Source organism: Leuresthes tenuis, unplaced genomic scaffold (assembly GCF_036924035.1).
Source record: "Leuresthes tenuis unplaced genomic scaffold, fLeuTen1.0.hap1 SCAF_10, whole genome shotgun sequence".
NCBI classification, from domain to species: domain Eukaryota; kingdom Metazoa; phylum Chordata; class Actinopteri; order Atheriniformes; family Atherinopsidae; genus Leuresthes; species Leuresthes tenuis.
The window spans coordinates 15453649-15473529 of NW_027325364.1; the positions used below are offsets into that span (position 1 = coordinate 15453649).

Here is a 19881-nt window from a genome sequence, read left to right on the forward strand (position 1 = left end):
AAAGCCTCAAGTCACCACACTCCCACTAATAATGCAAAGAGGGTTTGACCTAAAGGTGTAGAAGCAACATTGTGAGGTGTTACACATCACCGAAGGTTGGGCAAGACGTTAAATCCAAAGCCTTTTAGTCTTGGCGCTGCTGCTTCACATTCACACAGTCTTGAGGATAAAGCAGCACACACTTACCCTGCCAGGCGTCTCCTCCATGTCTGATAAGGGTCAAAGAGGCTCTCACAGAGTACGAGTCCATACTGCACAACCAGCTGCAGAGACAAATTCTCTCCCTGTCCCTTTTTTAGCTGTACAAATAAAGGTTTGGACACACATTTATCTCATTCATCTTCACCACAGATACACCTGCTTTAACATCCTTTCAACGTGCAACAAATTCCAGCACATTGAATAGAAGGTCAACAATACACCCACTTCTTTTTCAGCCTAAACTAGATCTGTTACTTCACAATTTATATACAATATAAATGCAGTGTGGATTTACAGTGCCTTTCCTTTGTATTCGTTACATATTGAACATGCTGGGGAGCCAAGACTCATGATAAATCACAGAACAATGTGCTCTGTTTCTAATAATCTTACCTGTTCCAAACAGAAATTCAAAAGCTTGATTGTTTCAAAAATAAAACTGGGGGTCTTTTCAGGGTCAATGTTCTCCATGTTCCTGGAAGAAGAAAAAAAAAAAGCATTTTTAAGAAAGCTTAACTGATGCTTACCCAATATGGCCATCTTATGTACAGAAAGGACAAATACTGCAATGGCACAGAGAGCAAGAAACCTTCGGACACTTGGGTTTCAACAACTTTGCTCAATCTGTATCACAGTTCCCGGAAAACCTGGAAAAATGATCTTGTTCCCCTAATTACCTCTACTTATTAGTTAGTGGTACAGAATAAATGTGTGATGATGGGATTTATTACCACTGTGCCTCCAAAAAACGTGGGTAGCAAGAGTAAAATGTAAATACAAATGCAATATAATGATTTGCATGTCATCCAGAGCCTGTAATTAGCTGAATATACAAAATAAGATTATACCAAATAGGGAAACAGAAATGTGGTTTGCTAAATTCGACAACACTTTCAAAGTGTTTGGACACTAAGAAGAAACAATTGTTGCAGTTTTAAAAGTGAAATATTTCAGCAGGGTAACAGCTTGTGAGTCTCCTTTGTTGTATTTGTATCTTTTTTGTATCTTTAAAAGGCACCAAATGTTTTCCATAAATTCCAAAAAAAAAGGATTTCAGGTTTTGATTCACATCAGTCCATCTTAAATGAGCTTGGGCCCACAGAAGGCCACAGCATTTCTGGATTTGTTCATATATGTTGGTCTTTGCATTGCATCGTGTCAACTTGCAACCATTCTGAAGGCAGCAGCTAAATGTGTTTTCCGACGGCGATTTTTAAAACTATTCTTGATTTTCATTACGTCTGTTTTTTAGGCAGCCACTGGGTCATGTTTTCTTTTTTCTCTTAAAATGTCTTTGTTCCTTGTCCAAAAGATTATTCTGGTTTCTCCAAATCTTTTCATGATACTATGTCTCACTGATGATGAAATCCTGTAATTCTTAATCATACGTTGAGAAACAGCGTTACGTTGACTTATGTTGCTGAAACATGCCGTGAGAATCAAAATGAGCATGCATTTTCAAATGGTGAAATAATTCTCAGTTTCAACATTTGGTATATTGTCTTTGTGCTACCTTCGATTCAATATAGGGTTTACATGATTTACAAAGCATGCGTTCTATTTCTATCGTATCACTTTTTTCACAATTTCTTTGAAAATATGATTGTCCACTTCATCAGCTCAGTTAATGTTAAAAGTAGTGTTTAGTATCTGTTAACTACCTTTACAATGATTTATCTCTAAAACATGTGTCAAACAGCCTACTAGCATCTCTATCAGTGAAGGGAGATGACTTTGATCTTGGGGAGTAATAAAGTGCTTACTAGTTTGCTGCTTATTATCATGATTACAACACCAACAACAGCAATAACTGCAATTAGCACAATGGTGTAATGAAGTAATATGTTTCCTATTATGATGTAGCACAAACAAAAGGATGTGTGACCTCACCTGCAGACAATAATGAAGAACTTGATGAGCAGCAGTGGGTGAGGGGTGCTGCTGTTGTGCTCGCTGGCACTGGAGAGGTGGAGCGCGCTGTGCCATAGCTGGGTGCTGAGCAACACCAGCACCTCCCTGGGGAGCAAGGGCACCTCTGAGCTTCCGTCCTCCAGCCTGGACCACGGTAGAAGGGGACAGTAACAGAAATGTGAAGAGACGAGAGGAAAGGAGGCATGCCTTGAGGAATTCGTATCAGTATCTGGGTAGTTTGTCTAAAATATATGACTCACCTACGAGGCTCCAGTGACTGCACATCAATGAGCCTCTCAAAGGATGACACAAATGCCTCCAGCCACTGCTGCAGGTAGCCCACATCCTTCTGCAGGAGGGAGGACAAAAAACCCACATAAGGCAACAGAGTAGCCTTTGCACCTGCAGGCACATGCTTAATGTTGGCAAACAGCACAGTGCGTGAAAATGTGTATGGTTAAAAATAAGCTCCTTGCCTCTGTTTAGTTGCCAGAACTTTATGAAAAAAAATCAAGCGTTTAAGCGTGACACTGTGGCTGCTAATATGGCAGCGACTAAACCTTCCTTTTGACCTGTTTTTGTAACAGGATGTTGCAAAGAGATGCAACACACAGAGAGGAATGCATGAGCCAATTCTTTCCTTTTTCTCAAAACAGACAGAAACTCAAGACGATCTTGTTTTTTATTTCCAGATCAGTCATAACTCAGCATGCATCATCGAGCACGCAGCAGCCTCTCTCTTCGATGTGGACTTGCCATTGTCTCGAACAAGAAACGCATTACTGGATCCTTATAAAGTCATGTGAGACGAGGATGTTTATATACAATGACTGTTATCACAGCTCTAATCTGTCTCTGCAGTGCAACATATCCTGCCACTCTTCCCTCCATACATCTCTTGATCTCACATCAGCCTAAATACCACAACCCAGGTTACAAAACATCAGTTTTAACCCAACTTTGAACTTCAATTGATCAGAATCTACTTTTAGTTTGATATAAAGCTAAAAGATAACTGATAAGTCCTGGTGACTCAAAGAACTACCCACGGTTTCAAAGTGAAATTACAAAACTGAACATGTAGAAATGTTCCCTGATGGTGTGTGAAGAAACAACCTGAACATCGTCTTTAGCTTTGCATGCCACTTGATACCATTGCTGATTTGTGAAAGGGAAGCTTCTCAAATAGGAGCGACAAGAAGGAAGACATGAGTCGTTTCAGACTGACTTACTCACTGTTCACAAATAACACAACACATGGTAGAACAATTCCCCCGGTACTTCCCCTAAACCAGCAAGCAAACAAGTCATAAAAGATCACAGTTTACTGCAGCTGATGGACAGCTCTGCTCTAACATGCACACTACGTGTGTAGAGCTCACTTTATGTCCGATGCATGGCTAACAGCCAAAGCGCCACAATTAAGAACAATTCAGGGAAAAAGAAAGTCTAATAAAATGTGCTACCACATCTTCGCTAATCCTGCTTTAAAGTCGAAAGTGTCTTACCAACTGGCATTGACTTATGTGCCAGTCCATCTCTCATTGTCTGAGTCTGAGCAAGGTGCCAGGTTCTTGCGAACCCAGTCTCAGACGAGTCCACAGCCAGCAGGTCGGCAGCTCCACATCACTCCTGACCAACACCAGCGTCTGACTCAACCACCTCCTGTCTCCCAACGTCAAGCGAGCAACCAGGAAATTACATGTCACTTTAAGTGAAGCTCGTTTCCTTCATACTCTGCCTTCTTGTCAAACCCCTTCCTCTTTTGGTTGCAGTTCTAGCTGTGAGCAGGCAGGAGGGAGGCCTCTAAAATAACTTCCCACAGCAACAATAAAGAAGCAGGTCCAGGTCCACGCTTTCAGAATATAACACAACAACAACAAAAAAAAAAAATGTTGCAGGACAAACGGTGAATTTCATCTTTTTTGAGTTGATTGTCTTGCTGACACATAAACAACAATATAATGAGTTTAAATTGCAGTCTTGATCCAGCTGAAACTGTAGATGCCATAACAAAACCAAATTCCAATTTTAATTGGAGAAAACTTGGATAGCACGCCATTAAATTGTCAGTGTGAGCTTTAAATGCTAAATCTATTGGAAGTTGCTGTGAAATAATGGAATCTCTGCATGCGTGCGCTGTAAATCATTTGACTTTAAAATCACTGGAGAGAGCAGGAGAGATGACAGCATCTTACTGTTGTTTAACAAGCATCCACTGTAATTTTACAGCATAGTTATGGCTGTTTTACTGATTTACAGTTTATTGCATTAGAATAACTGTTGGTTTTATGCTATTTTACAGTGTGAGCAATACACAAAGAGCGACTGCATGTAACTAATCTGAATCTTCACATTAAAGAAAAGTTGAAAACCAAAAGCTATTTTGTGAGTACTAAACTGAACAGTAATGTGTTACTGTGATCATCCGTAATCATTTACTGCATTATGACTTAAATGGATAAAACTTTACACATTGCAAAATTTTCAAAAATAATGCCACTACTTACAGATACTGATGATCTCGTTATATGTAAAAAAAAACAGGAAGCTGCAAACAACCTATTGTTTTGCTGATGTAACATCTGGGCCATTAGCTCTTTGTGACTTGAGAAAGAAATCAGTGAAGACACTGAAAAATGCCAGCAACACACTTACAAGACCCGTCCGATTCTGTCTTATTGATGTTCCAAGTGGAATTGACATAAAAAAAGGACACACAGTAATGTAATGTGGTTAAGTAAGTGATGCAGCTTGGAAACTATTGCTTTACAACTCTCATGATGACAGCCTTAGTGGCGACATGCAGCAGGCCTTCCTTTCGGAATTTATGTGAATGGAACATCTTTACTCCGAAGCAGAGACGGTTTGGCAAGAACCACACTGGAGCCGGGTGGATGTGCAACAGATATATTTTTGTTTATGATAAAAAAGAAATGAGATCATAAATAGGAAGTGAGACTGGTTTGCTAATGAGAAGTAAAACAAGACACCACAAAATTGGCCCCACCTCAAACTAATCTTTTACAAAGTTATCACTGATCAACTTATCTTGAGAAACTTGATTGCACCTGACTCAAGATGTTCCCCACAACATTTCCCTGAGCATAAATGATTTTATCAAACTCATTAAAGGTGCCAATAAAACAGATGTCACAATCAACCGTGAAGAAGGAGCCCCTATAAACTGTGTAATCTATCTGTTTTCTCTGCACAAGGCCAAGCAGCTGTGTGGCACTGTGCTGCTTGGCATTCTGCTTAGCTCCAGCTTCCTGCACAAGGGAAAGCAAAGAGCACTTTGATTTTCCTGGTTGGCTGCTCTGTTGGTAAACAGGGGAGGCCGAGGCACACATGAGGGGATTGGGATTCGATCGCAGGGCTCTCGTCATGAACTGCGGGGATGGCTGATGTTGCATCCCAGAGAACATTAATTTTACAAGCATCAAAGCAAGCGCAACTGGGACAAATACATAACAAGTTGATTGACTTTGCAAAGACAGAATAGTGAAATAGGGCTTTTTGCAGCAATGTGTGTATGTGTGTGTGTGTGTGTGTGTGTGTGGGGGGGGGGGGGGGGGGGGGGGGGGGGGGGTTCACAGCTGTGTTGATGGGTGGCAGTGGTTGTCACAGTGGTCCAACTCTGCCTCTAAAGGCTTTAATTAGTCCCTCAAGAAAAGGATCACAGCATAATCGCACACCATTTTCCTGCAGGCATGGTATCTTCTGTATCCTCACTAATCTTTCAAATTGATGCTCATATGATCTTCATTAGGGTGCATAATTATTACTTCCAGAAGGTTCAGTTTTACTTTTGCTTCTGGGCTTAATGACCTCATCAAACACAGTATTCACCACATGAGCAATGTGATAATAAAGACTTGTTTCGCTGTGTCCTGTTTACTTCTGCCCAAAAAGCAGCCGGATTGCAGGGCTCCACATCAATTAATTGGCCAACATTTTGCATCTTGAATAGTTAGTTGTTTGGTGTTAAAAGGCATTTAAAAAAATAGCAAACGTATCCTCAAATATGTCCTCAGATAGATTGTTTTGAACACTCCTCCTATCCCAATTTATACACTTAAATTGAGACAAAGGCAACAGAGAATACTGTCACAACTGAAAAGCTGGTACTTGTGATTGTTTGATGTTTTTTTTTATAGTAAATTGACTTGAACAATTGTCAAAACAGCTGCTGATTCATTTTCTGTCAACAGACTAATTGGTCTTATTAAATGCTTCAGCTCAGCCTGAATAATGCGTGTTATTGTATGATGCTTTAGCTTTTGCAAAAATTCTCAATACTTACAGCCACATCAGGGTGACACAATTAAACAATCAAACAAACAAAACGTATAAATTTTATTAATGCATTATGACTTAGGGGGGAAAAGACTTCCAAAAAGCCTAGCTTTTTCTTTTCCTCAGACACGATCTGACAAGTTATGTTAGTCCGTGATTAGATCAGACTTTTCTAAACCTGTTGGGTATAAGCCTCTGATAATGGCCAGAAAAACATTCTCAGATATGAGATACGGAGCCCTGAAATAGTGCCAGTTAAGCTGGCTTTATCCTCAGAGGATGAAAGACATGAACTGTCTTTGGTATGGGGGAGTCTTGGTTTACATTGAGCAAGGTTTGGTTTAGCACCCAGCTGCAAAATCCAGAAAAGAACCACAAACAGTTCAGTAAGTAAACACTGCCTTTTTACGTTGCCACTATTGGTTGTTTATTGTTCTACGGTACGTGAAGGCATAAATCTATGATGATGTGAGTGTATCCACACAGGATGATAAAGAAAAGAGAGAGAAGCTGCAATCCAGAACATGATCAGCATTTTTATCGTTTAGTGCCTGTTTAGTCACTTTCAGAGAAGATTTCTGTCTTTGCATCCTGTAAAACTACGGTGTCTTTAAATATTTCCCAGAAGTCCCTGAACAAGAAAGCCTCATGAGGGGTGTGTGATTTCTTGCACAATCGGAGGAAGTTGAGCTCCTTTATCAATGACAAGCCTGCACAAGTTGTGCCTTTTTATTGCAAATACAAAATGACAGCTGAGAGACAGTTTGTACTAAAACACATTGGAATCAGCTGTCGGGATCTATCAAATGTTCAATATACATTAAAGTCTCACAGTACAATACACTGTAAATAAATATTTGTGCTGAAATCCTGCATAAAAAGTTGTTAATGGTTAAATAATTCTTCACATATAAGTGAAAAATTATACAACGGTGTTATCTTAACACTTCACTTAAAGCTTAAGCTTTAACTTATGGCCTGTGGGAAGCAGTTGAAGGCTTGTTTACAGATTCAACAAAAGACCTAAAATGAAGCTCAGGTTTGTTGTCCATGCTGATTGATTTGCAACAGTCAAAACGTTCCTAGGTGTGTGATGAACAACAGAGCAAGGTCTGTGAGTCACAAAAGGGATGTGTCCAGCTGAAAAATGATTGTCTCTGCCAACTCGACTAACAGGCAGATAATGAAAACATTAGACACAATGGTGCGGTGGTGTCTAAAGGAGAGGCTGGGAATTGGTTCTGCTGCTTTTCTGCCGCCTGTTGTGTTCTTATGAGTCACATAGGGTGGTGACATTTGGGCTCTGCTGCCCTTCATTGTAGACTCATTATCTCCCAAGAAAAACCAAAACTTCCAAGACAGCTCTGAACTGTTTGTGCGTGTGTGTGCCACTCACAAAGTCAGAAAGAGACGATCACAAGCTTAATTCTTTTATCTGTGAGGACAACTTGAGAGAAGAGACAGAGCGCCGAGAAGCAGCTTAATAAGGAAGTGGTCTCATATGCCAGACAATTGTCACAGTCAGATTTAGGGCAACTTATGCCTTCCACACCCACACACAATTGCCCTAATGACTCTTTCGAGCAATGGGTTGTAACAGCAGCAAAGACTACAATTTTATCTGCTGCACAACCAAAAAGGTTCAGTAAATCTACTGCTAAACATAAAGCGGCCACCCAGAGGAGAGGTAACAGGGTGGATTAGAAACACACTTCCTCTGGGATCTGCCAAAAGTGGCCACAATGACTACTTTGACAATAAATGCTGCAAGAGGCCATACATTTTTAACTTAGCCTGTTAATGGAATGTAGGACATACTGCACTTTTTACACATTTGCTCACTCTAAAACGTTTTGGGCTGGTTTCATATTTTTGGATTAGTCATATTTAAACAACACTCATTATGATAAAACGTGCAAGGTTATAACTAGACTTAATCATTGTCAAGATCAGATCTGCTGTGATGATAAGGGAGGAGTCTCTAAGTCTGCATTGAGCCTATGGTATTTGCAAACTTGTAAAAAGGTCTGCCCTCAGGCATGGAAGCAGATTGCAAAGACATTAAATAATAATAATTTACTCACTGCCAAACTGTCTTTTTTTTCCATCGAGAAGAGAATGAATTGAGAACATGAGCAATATATTGATTTGGTTCATTTATTTCCATTGCTAACATGTTGGACTTTAATAAAGCACCAGACAGCTGAGCTGCAGTCACACCCACGGGGGTGCAACATTTTAGACCGAATTGCCCCACAGAACACAGAGAGAACGCAATAATATGTCTAACCCAATCAATGAGTTATAGTATGATGGACATTGTACTGCTGTCGGCAAAAACATATACGTGGTCCAGCTAATGATGGCAATCCTGTACAACATAGTTAAACAGGCTCTATAACTAATTGATCCAGTCGTGGTTCAGGATGCACGTGTTTAATTGAGGAAGAAATGCAGGTAGTAACAGGAAGAGGAAGTAGATTCAGAAACACCTGCATCGCAGGTAGATGACCCAGTGTTTCAAATAGCAAATTTTGCTTTCCAAAGGTGAGAAAGGCTTGGAAAGAGCATGTCTAAAAATGATGATGTCTAAAAATGTGACACGATCTCATTCTCTAGTTTGCACAAGACAGCTTAAGTCATTAGGTAAATAAACCCCACTTCTGTACAATGACGCGAAAATATGTGACTTCCTCATATAGGAACGATTTCATACCAACGAGAAGGGCCACATGTCACTGGCGATCGGAAAATAATAGATCGCACAGATTGTTATCATGTGTTTATCGAGTCTACCTATAAAGTTCAGGGAGAGGACCAGCGGCAGCAACGACAACAGGTGTCACCCTCAGCTCTTCCGTACTTGCACTCACCTTTGTGTAATATAACATCCACAGCTCGTACAGCCTTTCTTTCGATGCCATTCCGCCGCCCCTGTGGCTGCTCATGGTCTCCCCTTATTTCTTTTTACAAAACCATGAAAGCGGCGACCAGAGCCAGGGATGTTTGAAGTTGTCTCCTGAAGGCAGGGGGACGCAGCACGCTCATGTGAGCCATTCCTGCAAATCCTCACGCACAGCAATCCAAATAAAAGTGCTTTCGCTCTCGACACGCAAAGTTATCCGAGTGACGCGAAAACGCACAAACGTGACGGTGTAAATGCGGCCACGGTGCGCTCAGTGTCGACACTGAGAAAGCAGGAACAAAAATGCGTGGAAATAAATGCCCAGAGAAACACCCATGTCCGCATTTAGAGCGAGCTTGTTGCTGCATGATTCCTATTGGAGAGAGTTCCCACGGAAGCCACAGATGCCATCCTCTCCGCACCAAGATAATACAGTTCAGTGAGGAGAAAAATGACAGTCCTTTTTGATGCGAGATGAGCAGCAGTGAATGATAAACTACTGTTAACAAGAAATTCAGTCAGGAGTTGACTGTAGATCAAGCTCACAGGTAGGCTGATATTCTTAAAGACACACGCACAAATAAACACAGCCAGGAGTCCACATCGGAAAAATGTATTCAGCAGACATGTCTACCCACTGAAAATGGAGAATAAACTAATAAAAATGTTCTAAATGAAAATTCTCACAACTCTCTTGAATAAAACGGCGCAATTCCTACAGGCTGACAGTGAAGCTGTAATTTTGAAGTATGAGCCGCTGGTTTCGCAAAACATGAAGGCACACAAACACACGCGTGAACTTCATACTTTAATACTTATAATAGCTTCCTCATTGTTTAGTAGGTTGTAATAAATAAGTAATACACTTCGTTTCCATCTAATTCTGGTGAAGGCTGGACGCTGAGGGGTCTACGTGGGTAAAACGAGTCTGAAAACAGTGGAAAACCCATATGTGAACTCATCAGATGATTCAATGCCCAGCTTTCCAAATATTATTTTGGGAAAAGTGTACAAGTATAAGCAGTAAAGTGTACACAAGTGTAAAAACATTCTAAGGAGGAAAAGTGTATTTTATTCGAAGGTATGGACCTTGAAACTAGTATGTGGATGTATTGTACATAACTGTGTTGGAAAATAAATAATTTATTTCTCAGCAAAATCAATCGCACACAGTTCGGCTCTGAAAATAATCTTCTTGAGTGAAAAATGTGAGGTGAGACACGTATAATAGACACGTATAATACTGGCATATGTCAAATGATGTATCAGCCCAGCTGTGTTAAGTTTGATGGCTCTTCTTTGACCCTCTTTGAGTTGATCGTGTGTTTGCCATGTTTTTTAATCTCTATTTTGCTCATTTAGCCATATCTGATCCACACTTGCTGTATTGAATGTATTGTTAACTCATATGTTTGATCTGCGTTATACTGACACTGTTTTAAGGTGACATGCGTGTGTTACAGAAGACTAGTGATTTGTAGGTGTTTTCCTTTTAAGTTTCTATGACCATGAGATGGTTGGCATCTGTACCACAACCAGGTTTGTGTTGTCACGCACGAATGTTGATCACCAGGAGGATAGACTCGGCTCGAGGCAGCTGTATTACCATGGCAATGGCCTACATTCCCAAACAGGACCTGACATTGTGACCATAAGCAAGCGGGACGGTGAGACCGGAAAAATGTGATATTTGAGAAGATGTAGAAAAAACATTCTGTAGGTACCTGAAAATTAAGTTAATTAAAAAAAGTATGCCATGTTGGGAACAATGCATGGATGAATAAGCTCGTTTTTTTAATCCTCAATAATAACCTTACCTGTGAATGAATATATATTCATAGACATATCATATACATATCTGTATATCAAAATCAACCAATTTAAATGATGACTGGAGAGAAAATTAACCACAGACATTAAACAAAATCACGCGATCAAGCAACAGGCCAATGCAATCGATGTGCTCGATAGACGGTTTTTACAGCCTCAGTCAGGATCGTTAATAGATTTCAGAGCGAATCGAGCGGCGTGTGGAGATAAACATGGAGAAAAATGTTGGGTCGCTTCAAGAACAGGCTCTTAAGAGAAAAGAGAGGCTAAAAGCGCTTCGAGATAAACAACTTCATGTAAGTTTTCCACCTACTTTTGTATAGTTTCTGATAAAAGTAACAAAACCTCTCGAAAAGTCGTCCTTTTGCTGTGAAGATAACGTTAATAGACTTAGCTTGTGGCTAACTTTAGCATATTTATGTAGCAAATAAAACGTAACTATAGCTCGGGGATTTATTGCTTAGCTATTAAAAGGTAATTTTTTGGCCATGTACTTGATATCCTTTTAAAGTTTAATTTAAATGAATGCAGCTGAATACTTGACGTGTGTGGTATAAGCTAATATGCTATCCATGGACAGTGTTTTACGTTGCATAGCGTTTCTGTATAAGATCTGACTGCCACTGTAGTGGAAAATGCCGATTAAAGGGGATGAATTAGTTTCTCTACATTTCCAAGGTCAATCTCCTTATAGATCAATTGCAGTTATTAGTCAGGGTCTCAATAGCTAACTGCTAAGTAGGGGCATGCTGTAGAGATGAGAGCAACGATCCTCTCTCTGTCTTTAAAAAAGATTAATCTTACTTTGTTTATTTTTCAGTTTTTGAGAAAGGAAAAAAAAATCAGTTTCCCAAATATAACCAGTGTATACAGAGCCACCCTTTGTTGCCCTAAAATATGATAAAACATATGATCAGAAAAGAAAATTAGGAAATTATTATTTATTATATAAACTCCTGAATTCTCAAAAGGAGGATTTTTCAAAATTTCTTCCTCTCATGGGGGCATTAAACTGTGGTTTTCAGGTGTTTTGAGATTGAGATTTCTTTTACTTTCACACAGTTGTTTTTATTCTGTTGAATAAAGAGGATACCTTTGGTCATGCGATATGTTGGAAGTCAGCTGAAATTATACCGATCTGGTTATAATGTCATCATTTTGACTGCTATGGGTGATTCCTGCAATACTCTGCTAGTAGCTGGAAGTTGAACATATTCTTAATTAGTTCCCTGAATCCTACAACAAACAGACCAAACCAAAAGAAAAGCTATAAAGGTAAACTGTCGCCAAGAAGTTGACCTGAGGACAATGGTGTGAATAAGCTACACCTGATTGTATCCAATTGTGTTCAGCGGAGGGTGATCGAGATCATTAGATCGTAACTTTAAATGGCACACAGTTGTAAATTAAACATACAGTAGTGACAAGGAAAAGAAAGACACTCTTTATTTTTAGTGGCTTTACTTTCCAGGATATAATTAAAAAAAAATAGTCATCTGATTGTTACCAGTTCATAAAGGAAAGTTAATACAACCTCAGATGAAGAGCAACACATGATACATTGGGGCATTAATTATTTAACAAAAGCTAAGCCAAAATGCGGATGTGGTGTGTGGAAAAACTGTGAGCACCCTTACTGTTTCCATAAATGTTAAAGTTGTTTGGGTGGATTGCCAAGAGAAAGCTTCTTCTCTTGAAATTGAACATGGTAACACAGCTTAGATTCGCAAAGATGAACAGACCACAAGACTAATATATCGATGTCCTTTGGGCAGTCAAGACCAAAGTGGAGATGTATGGTCTAAATACACACAACATGTTTGATGAAAACCAAACAGAATATAACAGCACATGTTAGTGGAGAGCTGATGGTTTGGGCTTGTTTTGCAGCCACAGGACCTGGACACTAAGCAGTTAGTAGACCACAAACTCCTCTGCATACCAAACAATTCTACAGTCAAATGTGAGGCCATACATTTTGAATTGGGTCATGCAGAAGGATAATGACCTCAAGTTCCTCAGCAAATCTCCAATAGAATCTATCTCTGATAAAGAAAGTAATTAAAGTGTAGCAATGATCCAGTCAAAGTTCAGACCTCAATTAAGTAAAAGCAGCGTTATAAAGTGGGCCAACATTTCTAGACAACGTTGTGAGACTGATAACCTCAGACGGAACAAAATTACTTCAGGTTATTACACCAAAGATGGTTCTACAAGCCGCTGAATCCTGAGATGTACTTAGTTTATCACACAATCTGCATATTGGTTTAGTTTTGTTACATAAACGATGACACATTGTAATACGTCACGTGCTATTGTTCATCTGAGGTTTTGTATTTACCTCGTGTGAAGACCTGATAAGTACCGCATGATTCTGTATTATCTCTTGATACATAAAACCTAATGGTTGAGATTGGGCGTACTTTCTTTTTCACGTGACAGTGGAGAGGCAGAAAAGGAAAGGGGATTCTCTTTTAAAAGGGGATCTGAGGAAAATCCGTTGGAAAGCTTGACAAAAAAGTAAAAAAGGCAGTCTTTCAGTGCTGTAGATACATTCTTGCAGAGGAAACCCTATTCAGTGTGCAAGCTACTGTTTAGCAGAATGCGTTTCACAAGGCCAGCAATGTTTGATAAATGGTTGTTGACATTCCTCAAGTCTGTAGCTGTTGTCCTTCTTTAGTGCACCTCAAGAATGAGTCAGTGCCCCGAATTGTTCTAGCAGGTGGACAGGAAGCCTCTTCAGGAAAATGCAAGCGGGGAGGGGTTCGAGTTCCTTTGTTGCACATTATCCCTTGGGTCAATATTATTTTTCTGTGAATTTCTGCAAATCTTGTTCATAATTCAGTTTTCCGTATTTACACGTGGATGGTTTAGAGTTGGACACAGTGTGTGAAATCCATTGTTGTGCACGCAACACGTTTGGAAAATCTTTGTGGAAGGGACGGACGGAAAAAAAAAAAAACCCTGATCTTATTTTCCTGATTCATCTTGTTTCTTTAACCACGACTCTTAAAGATCTCGTTGTCAGAAGTAATGGCGTTGGCAATGTAAATGCTTTTATTTGACTCTCAAATCATGGGACATTACAAACGGATATTATTTTGTTTTTCAATGCAAATATTGACCCACATGTCCACTGTTCTCAATCCAAAGTGAGCTGACGTACCACAGCTCATGCCAACTCTTATTTCTACTCTTTACTTCTATCTTAATGTTTGCTATTTAAGAGGAATAAAAGCCTATATAAATGATCAGAAGTTGTCTGTTTTATTTTAGATTATTCCCAAGATTGATTGCTTAAGGCAGAATGCTGTGTTAATTCTTGCTGTTTGAACTGTAAGAATACTGTCAGCTAAATGACAAAAAGTCTTAAAGACTGTGTGCTGATATTCTCACAGGGCAGAGAGCAGGAAGATGGGGAGCCAGAGAACAAAAAAGCTGTGCTTGAGGAGACCGCTGAAGAGAAGCACAGGTTGGTCCACTTTACTAAATGCATGTTATTCGTTTGTCCGTCTCTCAAATGTTTTTCATATTTGTCATGCTTTCTTCACTGTTTGCTCTCTATTGCTCCTCGTTTTGACTGAAGCCATTTTTCGGTTAAACAAACGGAACTGAATCTAATCTGGAAGTGCATCATCGGAGCATTTTTCTGCCCTTTATCTTCACACCAGAGTGTATGTCAGAGGAGGTTGTGAGGCGCAGTGTTTACACTGGGCTGGACCACAGCCCGGCGCTATTAGCTGCTCAAATATCCCACAGCTTGCTCAACTTTGCGTTAGTTGGTAGGTGGGAGCAGTCATCTTTCCTGTCCTACAGGACCTTTTTTCCATTGTTTATATTTAATGACTTTGCTCTGACTGCACCTGAGGGAGTGTCGCTGTATTTCCTCCAGTACTACAGGACAGATCTCCCTCCTGAGGGTGGAAACAGTCTTCGGGTTAAGAACCCAACATTGAGATTTGTGCGTTAAGAAATTGTTGAATGCAGTCTGGGTTTTATGCTCTGCAGCAGGGTGGGGGTGTAATGTATCCTGTGATCAGCATTAAAGTTTCATAGGAGATCAAATTGCCAACCGAAGGCATGAAAGGAAAAAAAAACAGTCAAAGTGTTTGTCCTGAGGTTATTTAAATGAATGAAAGTTTAAGATGTTGAAATAGATTGATTAGTTGCAGAAGTCGCACCATGCAGATTTTTCTCCTGCATCATGTTAAGTGCAGTAAAGATGTCTTTTGTTTTTAGTTCACAGCGAAAGGCAAGATGAAAGGACCTTCATTATTCACAGAAGGGTTGCTATTACATGCAGTGTGCTTGCAATGTCATGTGCTAATGAAAAGTTTGTTATTTTTACACAGGCGAAGGGGGCAGGTAGCTTGATATTGTAAACATTTGAACACTTTCCTCCTCCTCACAGTTCACTCTAAACATTTAGGGCAGGCCACACTTGGGTCAGTGCTCTGTTTCCGTCATAGGCTCAGCCTATAGCCTACGAGTGGAAATGTGTAATAAATACACTTCAAAGGCTTGGAAGCATTAGACTAAGGGACAGCTAAGAACAAAAGTCTGTGAAGGCAGAACGTTTACCCATCGTCTTTTCCTTTGCTGATTATGACACTTAAAAAAGATGTTTTCAGTAACTTTGTGCTGGTCTGCATTTTAATCTCGGGGGAAATATCTTAACATTCACTGAGTGAGGTGGTGTGAAATTTAGTTTGAATATTAATGGTCCTCAGAGAATGATTCCTGATGAGGTCTGACCTCCAGACCGTCAAATTTCCCTGTGGAAGCTCAATGCTTAAAGTTCAATGCCTTCATATAAATGTTCTGTCCTGTTCATGCCCCTTTGATGACATACCTTCGTGACCTTCGTGACCTTTTGACATTTACTTCTTCCCTCTACACACGTCATAATCGACTGGATGTAGAACCGTTAAATTTGCATGATGTCTTGTTCGTTCTTTCTTTCAGCTCCACCTTTAGACCAGAGACGGAAATTAAAATCGAAACCAACTGTTTTTGTCGGTTCTTTGGTTATTCCTCATCAACTGTACTTGCATCAGAATTTCCACTCATGAAATTGCCTCGCGTCGTTTGATCATTTGCTCAACACGCCCTTGCTTGCTGCAGTATAGTTTGTGGCGTGTTTATGCCTTTAGATGAAGAGTCAATTGGAGAGAGACGACTGCAAATGTTGGGAAAGAGAAGGGAGACGATATGCTACGGTTCCTGGCCAAAGTGGGGATGCTAGTCTTACCGTACTTTTCTCGGTCTGTTAAAGAATGGCTTGTTGGAAAATGTCTCTTCCTGCTTGTTTGAATACATTATATCAGTTTGATTATACTCAGTTTCAGTTAGTTTTGATTGCTCATGACATTTTCTTTTTTTCTTTTTTTTGCATTAAAACTGACGTGAAAGTTTAAAAAATGGACAAGAAGGAATATTTCTCAGCTGACTCAGCCTCTCAAGTGTCTGATATGCAGAGTACAGAACACTTGTGAAGCCAAGAGTGGTCCTCAGCCTGCCAGCAGCAGATCCTGAGTAGCTTTTCTGCCCATACCCATCCATACAAGGCATTGTTCTGTTTGTCTGGCAGCTGGTGTGTGGTGGATCCATCGAGAGCTTACCTTCTTGAGCTTTACCACAAATTCGTGTAAAGGTCAGAAGAGCTGTGAAGCGTTTTGGTCCGTGCTTGTACAGAAAACAGTTTGCCTCTGCCTTTGGACCCTCTGTATGATCTGCAGAGATGTCAGCTAAACTCGCCAAGAATTCCTCTGTGTTGAGATGCGATGAAAGACGGCATAATTCAACAGTAAAGGAAGAATTCCTCAGCTGTTTGCTGCTCCACTCGAGTCTTTGCCCAGGAGCAGGTGGAACATGTTAATCAGATGTGTTCACAGGGATAAAAGGGGACATTATACCCAGCCTCCTTTTGACATTGGATGTGCAGCTGTGAAGGGATTTCAGATGGTCCTTTATGCTCTATAATCTATAGGGAAATACATTTGCCTACACTGCCACCTACTGGACTAGTAAGAGTGTGGAGATGTTGACTGTACAAACAAATAAAAGTACATTTAAATTGGTCTGTATTTTCGTCCCTAGAGAGCTGAAACTGAGGAATTACACTCCAGAGGATGAAGTGCTGAAGGAGAGGCAGGTGCCCAAAGCTAAACCTGCATCAGGTGAGAACTCTTGGATTTTTTACGACATTCTGTTGAAGTCCAGTTATAATTTAACTGTGGCTGCATTTTAGCTGCAAAATGTATCTTTGTGTCTTCTTGAGATTTTCTAACATGCTTTTTTCCCTGAAAAAATGATGTGAGTTTTTTTTAAAAAGCATTTTTCTACACTGGTTAGCATGCTGGGCAGCATGCTGGGCTGCTGGAATGATATGTGCTGAAAAATATGGCACTTTTTTTATTTTTTTTTTACACATGTGCTGAATGCATGCTACTATGTCAGTGGGAAAGTTTTTTGCTTGTGGGAGCAGCTGACTGAGCTTTCCAAAGTCCAAGTAGTAGAATAAGACCCCAAATCGAGATGAGTAAATGAGAAGGTGTCTAAGATGCATAGCGGGAACAGAATGGAGAGAAAGGAAGAGGAAGTTTAAATAATTTCCTCCCTTGGAAAACAAAATTGGACAAACTTGGAGCCCTCAGGAGGATACAGCAGGAATATCTGGAAGGCATTAATTATTTGACAGAGACAAGGCCGCAGGAACAACTCCTAATGCTTCTTTAGAGGGCTTTCTGTCTCAAAAGGCAGACAGACACTGCAGACAGAGAGGTAACGTTAAAGGAGGAGGGATTGTAGTGGTTTCTAACAGATGATGCAATCCTGGACATACAACCAAGCAGCATCTCTGCACCCCAGATGTTGAACTCTTTGCTGCGAGTTTTCTGTCCATGTTGTCTGTCAAGCGATTTCATCTGTGTTACCTGCTGACGCTGTCTGTCACATCATCGGCTAAGTTGTCAAAACGGTTTATCAACCGATTGTCCTGATTGGGGAAATAGATAAATGAAGTATTTTTTTTATCTGAACTGCCTCCAAGAAGGTCATCAGTGATCAGCTCTCCGTGATAAGTATTGCTCTCAGACTCCTGCTGGGTTATCTATGACCATATTCTTCGTTTGCAGTGGAAGATAAAGTAAAAGATCAGTTGGAGGCAGCTAATCCAGAGCCAATAATTGAAGAAGTGGTGAGCATTCCCTTTTGTCTGCTTTTTACTTTAGTTATTGAAGCATCTTCGCTCGTCTCATACAACTGTTCAACTTTCCACAGGATTTGGCCAACCTTGCTCCAAGAAAACCAGACTGGTAAGACCTTTTCTAAAATGATTCTCCAGGCTGTATATTGCACGAAGGTGGTCACCGACTTCCTCTTTGCATTGTGATTCTGAATTCAGGGATCTGAAGCGTGATGTGGCAAAGAAACTGGAGAAGCTGGAGAGGAGAACACAGAGAGCCATCGCTGAGCTCATCCGTTAGTATTTCCCACTCCGTGTGTTTGATCTTTATCACAGAATGTTCATGACAGCGCTGAGGTAACCGTGCCTGAGCTGGACGGGAATTATGAGGCTAATTGCTTTGGGGCTCCCCGACTAAGACGGTTTGTTTCCATCCGATAAGATCAGTGGTGAGATTCCTCTTCTGGTGGATGATCCACGGTCTAAAAATAGGTGGAAGCTCTCAGGGGAATACAGTCCACATTAAACTGTGATGGGAGTTTTCCTTTGGTTTCAGCAGATAGTGTTAAGTCTTTATTTAAAGCACAAAAAGCCTGTTTTTAAGAAAGCAACATGCTGCAATTATTTGATCAAATCAAATAGTGTTCATGGTAACAAACAACAGTCACATCTTTCATGTTGAGATCTAGCTGCTATGTTATGCATGAGAATAGACTATATTTGCAATTTAAAGTGACTCGGCTCCCTGTCTGCAGGGAGCACCAACTGTGAGTGGTATATAACCAATAAGAAAACCTTGCTGTTCCGCTCTTTAGTTCAGTAAATAAAACATGGGTCAGACCTCTGACCCAAAAATCAAGCTCGTGATCACACCGACTTTGCGGTTGGTTTTATGTTTGTCCATCCAGGAGATCGTCTCCGAGGCAACGAAGAGGAGTTGGCTGAAGCGGTGGGAGCAGGAGGAGTTGACGAGGGAGACTCAGATTGAATACAAGATGTTACGGGGAAAAAAGGAGACTGAACAGGGATGGCCTCGGTTTACTGTGACTACACTGTCCTGTGTGTGTGTGGGGGGGGGGGCTGTGTGTGTAGAGGCAGCTGGTTTCATCATGCAGGGAGTAAATGTTTCCTGTCAGGGCTTCATATAAGTGAAGTATTATTTTCCATGTAATAGTACATTCTGTATATGTGGTTAATTGCCATTACAACCAGTAAAAATTCTTTGTTATATTTTTTAAGATTTGAAGTAAAATAATGTACATTTTTGTCTGGTTATTTCTATTTATTTTAATTCTTTATATTAACATAAGGTGAGAAATATTTCTAAAATCCTCTATTATGATATATTTATTGTTGTAATACTCTGCCTGGACAAAAAAAAAGTCACCATTTGAATTTGACTAAACAAATAGAGAAGACCCTCCTATTGGAAAAGTACTGCAGTGATTGACAAGTTATTTAACCCTAACTGTTGCTGAGAGGATTTTCTCATTCCTTAAACAATCATGTCAAAAGGCACATCCCGTGTTTGTCCAACCTAGGAGGAAAG

At 40.2% G+C, this 19881-nt stretch overlaps 2 protein-coding genes across 5 annotated transcripts in view; one reads left to right on the forward strand and one right to left on the reverse strand.

Annotated features, from left to right (window-relative positions):
* The window catches only part of nbeal2 (neurobeachin-like 2), a 36740-nt gene extending 26902 nt beyond the window's left edge, over positions 1 to 9838 (reverse strand). For 3 of the 4 annotated variants that reach the window (XM_072394373.1, XM_072394371.1, XM_072394370.1), the window contains exons 1-5: positions 9285 to 9838; positions 2373 to 2461; positions 2092 to 2256; positions 595 to 676; positions 187 to 299 (exon numbers count right to left, since the gene is read on the reverse strand). In XM_072394373.1, coding sequence (XP_072250474.1) covers positions 187 to 299; positions 595 to 676; positions 2092 to 2256; positions 2373 to 2461; positions 9285 to 9359 — 524 coding nt within the window. In that variant the 5' untranslated portion in view covers positions 9360 to 9838. Of the gene's footprint in view, positions 1 to 186; positions 300 to 594; positions 677 to 2091; positions 2257 to 2372; positions 2462 to 3620; positions 3795 to 9284 lie in introns of those variants that run through there. The other variant, XM_072394372.1, reaches the window with a different exon arrangement.
* Positions 9839 to 11324: 1486 nt separating this feature from the next.
* Positions 11325 to 19598, forward strand: ccdc12 (coiled-coil domain containing 12). Its single transcript, XM_072394374.1, has 7 exons — positions 11325 to 11442; positions 14545 to 14618; positions 17246 to 17325; positions 18283 to 18344; positions 18428 to 18462; positions 18552 to 18628; positions 19241 to 19598. The coding sequence occupies exons 1-7, from the start codon at positions 11359 to 11361 to the stop codon at positions 19318 to 19320; spliced, it is 492 nt and encodes a 163-aa protein (XP_072250475.1). The 5' UTR covers positions 11325 to 11358; the 3' UTR covers positions 19321 to 19598.
* The last annotated feature ends 283 nt before the right edge of the window (positions 19599 to 19881 follow it).

What these genes read in the sequence shown, in the direction of transcription:
- ccdc12 (XM_072394374.1), top strand. Translation starts at nt 11,359, where the DNA reads ATGGAGAAAAATGTTGGGTCGCTTCAAGAACAGGCTCTTAAGAGAAAA. An exon ending in TTCGAGATAAACAACTTCAT is followed by an intron (nt 11,443 to 14,544) that starts GTAAGTTTTCCA and finishes ATATTCTCACAG; the next exon opens with GGCAGAGAGCAGGAAGATGG. An exon ending in CAAAGCTAAACCTGCATCAG is followed by an intron (nt 17,326 to 18,282) that starts GTGAGAACTCTT and finishes CTTCGTTTGCAG; the next exon opens with TGGAAGATAAAGTAAAAGAT.